This window comes from Acomys minous (assembly GCF_964271855.1).
Source record: "Acomys minous genome assembly, chromosome: 2".
In the NCBI taxonomy this organism is placed as follows: domain Eukaryota; kingdom Metazoa; phylum Chordata; class Mammalia; order Rodentia; family Muridae; genus Acomys; species Acomys minous.
Genome location: NC_140484.1, coordinates 135,674,115 through 135,678,602, shown reverse-complemented (window position 1 = coordinate 135,678,602; position 4,488 = coordinate 135,674,115). Strand labels below are relative to the sequence as shown.

Genomic DNA, 4,488 nt, shown 5'->3' with positions numbered 1-4,488 from the left:
ACAGAGACAGACATCTGCAGATGATTACAGACTGAAAAGTGTAGCTGTCCCATTCAGTCTTTCCTTCTAGATAATAACCTCCTGACATTTACTACAATCTTCAAGTTCTAACTTGCTTTGTATTCATTTTTTTTCTGAATTGAGATTTCTCTTTGTTTCCTTCTCTGGGTCCCCAAAACTAAAAGAGTAACAAATGTGCAAGTTATGCTCAATTCAGCTATATTATACTTCTCAACTATTACTTGACTAGGTGCATGAATTAAATAAAGAAGTACACAAAACACAAAGCAGATATAAATGAATACATTTCTTTTTTAACTTTATGTTTTATTAATTCATTCATATTACATCTCAATAGTTATCTCATCTTTGTATCCTCCCATTCGTCCCTCCATCCCACTTTTCCCCTATTCCCCTCCCCTATGACTGTGACTGAGGGGGACCTCCTCCCCCTGTATATGCTCATAGGGTATCAAGTCTCTTCTTGGTAGACTACTATCCTTCCTCTGAGTGCCACCAGGCCTTCCCATTAAGGGGACAAGGTCAAATATGGGGCACCAGGGTTCATGTGAAATTCAGTCCCCACTCTCCACCCAACTGTGGAGAATGTCCTGTCCATTGGCTAGATCTGGGTAGGGGTTCAATGTTTACTGCATGTATAGTCCTTGGCTGGTACAATAGTTTGAGCAGGACCCCTGAAGAAAGATAATACTTAGAACAAAATAGAAGAATGGTTAGCTTGTGTTGCATAATCTGTATTAAGAAGGAGATCCTCTCATGCACTCAAACTAACAAGAATAACCAGGCAATTTTCTTATGTATAGTGTGCTTCAATTTTCCATTTTTGTAGTAAACAACACTAAAGAAATAATATCTAACAGACAAACTATGTTATTGATGAAAAAATATAAATACTGTAGCCAAAAAAACATGTTTTAGAGTCAGTGTTTGCTGCATGGATAGGAACTCACACTGTTCACAGGGAAGACTCAAAGCTGAGGCTCCTAAGCCACTGACAGAGCTTCCAGGGAGAGATATGGCTGTCATCTCTGAAGCCTGATTCTCTGGAGCCACACCCTGGCATTGGCCAATCTGCTCACACAGGACCAAGAGGGCAGGAGCCAGGGAAGAGGATAAAAGGTGGGGCAGGAGCAGTTGCTCCTCACATCTGCTTCTGACATAGTTGTGTTGACTCACAAGCTTAGAAACAGACACCATGGTGCACCTGACTGATGCTGAGAAGGCTGCCGTCAAAGGCCTGTGGGGAAAGGTGAACGCTGATGCAGTTGGCGCTGAGGCCCTGGGCAGGTTGGTATCCAGGATACAAAGCAGCTCGCAAGTGGAAGTTGGGTGCCCGTAGATGGAGGTCGGCTTTCTATCAGGCACTAACTTTCTATATCCTCTGCCCACGCTTTCTGTCTTAGGCTGCTGGTTGTCTATCCTTGGACCCAGAGGTTCTTTGACCACTTTGGAGACCTGTCCTCTGCCTCTGCTGTCATGGGTAATGCCAAGGTGCAGGCCCATGGCAAGAAGGTGATACATTCCTTCGCTGAAGGCCTGAAGCACCTGGACAACCTCAAGGGCACCTTTGCCAGCCTGAGTGAGCTCCACTGTGACAAGCTGCATGTGGATCCTGAGAACTTCAGGGTGAGTCGGATGGGTGCACCCTGCGTTTCCTTCCTCTGGTTTTCATGTTCACCTTCCTGTGAGAAGGAAAGAGGAAGTGATTCTAGAGAGCAGTTCAGATGGATGGTGTGTGTTTGTGCCCTGTGGAGTGTTGATAAGACCTCAGTTATTTTACCCTCCACTCACAATGCTTGTTTCCTTTAACTTTCTTTTTCTTTTTTGTATTTGTTCTTTCTTTGGTAATTCAAAAATTTTCAGTTGTCGATATTTTATTAGTAAGTTATTCATTTACTTTGCATTCTGAGCGCAGCTTCCTGCCCCCTCCCTGTCTCTCCTTCCTACCACTCCTTCCCCCTTCCACTCCTCTTTCTTTCCCCCTCAGTGCATTTCTTCTTTCATTTACCTTTTGTTCTCTTTCAAGTATGTTTTTGTAACGGGCTTTGAGGACAAGGAAGATAAATGATTTCCTGCTTCCTAGCACAGCTCTAAGGAACAGTTGTAATAATTGGCTTTTAGGCTAGGATTATAGGAAAGAACACATTTTGCATATAAATTCTGTTTGACATCCAGAAGAATTCTTGTCAAAACTGGCGAGCATTTAAAGGTTGGAATCATAAATTCCATTGGAAAAGATCCTGCAGTGTCTGGTACTTTTGCTCTACAGTCATGTTATAACTCTCTCATCTTCCCACAGCTCCTGGGAAACATGATCATCATTGTGCTGGGCCATGACCTGGGCAAGGATTTCACCCCCAGTGCACAGGCTGCCTTCCAGAAGGTGGTGTCTGGAGTGGCCAATGCCCTGGCTCACAAGTACCACTAAGAGCCCTTTCCTGCTGTTGTCTATGCCCAAATGTCACTTGTGCCTGAGAGAACATCTGTCAGGTGTCAGAGAAAGGATAAAGACCTTTTAGCATCTGTCTTCTGACTAATAAAAGGCATTTCTTTCACTGCAATGGTGTGTTAAATTATTTGTGTGTCTCATGGTAAGGTTTCAATTACAAAGAAGTGAGGTTTCAGTCCTGACCTCGGGAAAGTAAACCAATGTCTTGTTCTTCTAGACACATGCTGAGACAGCCAGCTGTAAGCCACAGCTCCCAATGCCCACTCCTCGGCACTCAGAGAATTCAGCAATGGTTTCATTTACACATTAGATTTTGGTGATCTTTTGTGTAAATTACTTGTTTTCTCTAGTGTTACTCATAAATGCCTCTTGTCTTTTCTCTTTTCTACCCAAAGCACCACAGATCTCTGTCCCACATTTTTTTCTTGCCATAAGTTACCACTACTCCATAAAGTTTTTACTCCATGTTTCCCTACCCACATTATTTATCCTTTCCTGAATACCCTTACCTTAGACAGCTTAACTATGCTATAGAGGTACGTTTAAAGCAACAATGAGTGCTCTATTTTTCCCTTGAGACTTTGTCCCTGCCCTCCACAGTCAATAGTCCCCATGAGTCCTCAAATGGTGCCTTCCCTGAGAACTTTACACACCACACCATGCTTTGCCCAGAGGTAGGGTTTAAGATTGGAAGACACCTAAGACTAAAGGGAATAAGAAAATCCAGTTTTAAGGCTCATAACTGGTATTTTATGAACTTTCCATATCTCCCTGCAAATTGAAGCCCTATTATTTCTCAGTAAGACTATCTTTAATATCCAGGAATGGGTTAGGATCAAATCTCTCTTTAATGCTGTCTGATAGCTTTTTTCTTATGTAGTTAGTAGAGTTAACATCATAGGTAATATACCCTTGGATTTGTTTTTCTTTCCATAGGGTATGATAAATTCTGGAAACAAAATATGTGTTTTAATTTTTCTCTACACTCTTTTCTTTTTATTATAAAGAAAATATTTATTTAAAGTTACTTAATTTGGCTTCAAAATTTGTACATTTTTATCATAAAAGTATATGACTAGTAGTCTTTTTAACACACCAAGTTAAGACTGGTTCTTTTTATTTTTTAAAGTAATTTATTCTGATCACATCTCATTGTTATCCCCTCCCTTGTATCTTGTTGCTCCTTTCTTCCCTCTTATACTCCTCTCTAGCACAGTTTCAGTAAGACTTTGAAATGACTACTTATAATAAATGAAGATTAACTACAGAATGGTCTGTATATGTTTTATTGAGATTAAAGAATAAAATACCCAAAATGTTGTGAGATTGAGCCATTGCCATAAAGCATAAAAACGCAACTCTCAATTACCTGAAGACTTAGAGTAAGATGGGAAACTATAAACCATCTGGAATAAAGTACAGAGCCCATTAAGGCAGGCCTGGGGCCAGGTGTGCCCTGCATACCAATCTTCCTCATTTATTATTGCCAAGAGGCCATGCAGCATTGATAAAACGTGGTCCTCTCAGAACGTGTTATCCAGTACTCTGAAATCCATTTCCCACTCTTCTCAGAGCAGTGTCTTCTACTTTCAAAAGAACTTGGAAAATTTAAAAACTGCCCTATAACTTATGTAAGTGGGACTTTGGTTTATCCAAAAAGTAATCCTTTTTGCAGTAGAACAAAATCCTTGCCTACATTCTCAGACTTTAAGGAAGATCCTTTATAGACACTGGTTTAGAGAGAGGTGCTGTTAAACAGCATTTCATAATTGTACACCGTGATCGAGTCCTAATTAATCTTAACTGGTTTTATTTTGCTATGAGACAACCAAGGCTGATTGTTGTTTCCCTGGTGTCTCCAGGTCCTGTTGGAGTCAGTGTCTAGTCCAGAAGTGCTCTCTGGATCTGCAAGATCCAGAGACCTGGCTGAATGTTAGTCTCTGGTCCTCTGGATCTAGACGAGACCTAGATGCATGATTCTCCATCTCCACACCTCTCCTATGTAAAAATTCCTTTGG

The 4,488-nt window shown here is 41.1% G+C and overlaps 1 protein-coding gene across 1 annotated transcript; it reads left to right on the top strand.

The window, feature by feature from the left end:
* Positions 1-1,152: 1,152 nt before the first annotated feature.
* LOC311581452 (hemoglobin subunit beta) lies at positions 1,153-2,582 on the top strand. The gene is made up of 3 exons (XM_084753694.1): positions 1,153-1,308; positions 1,425-1,647; positions 2,321-2,582. Exons 1-3 carry the CDS (start codon positions 1,217-1,219, stop codon positions 2,447-2,449), a joined length of 444 nt encoding a protein of 147 aa, XP_084609820.1. The 5' UTR covers positions 1,153-1,216; the 3' UTR covers positions 2,450-2,582.
* Positions 2,583-4,488: the final 1,906 nt, after the last annotated feature.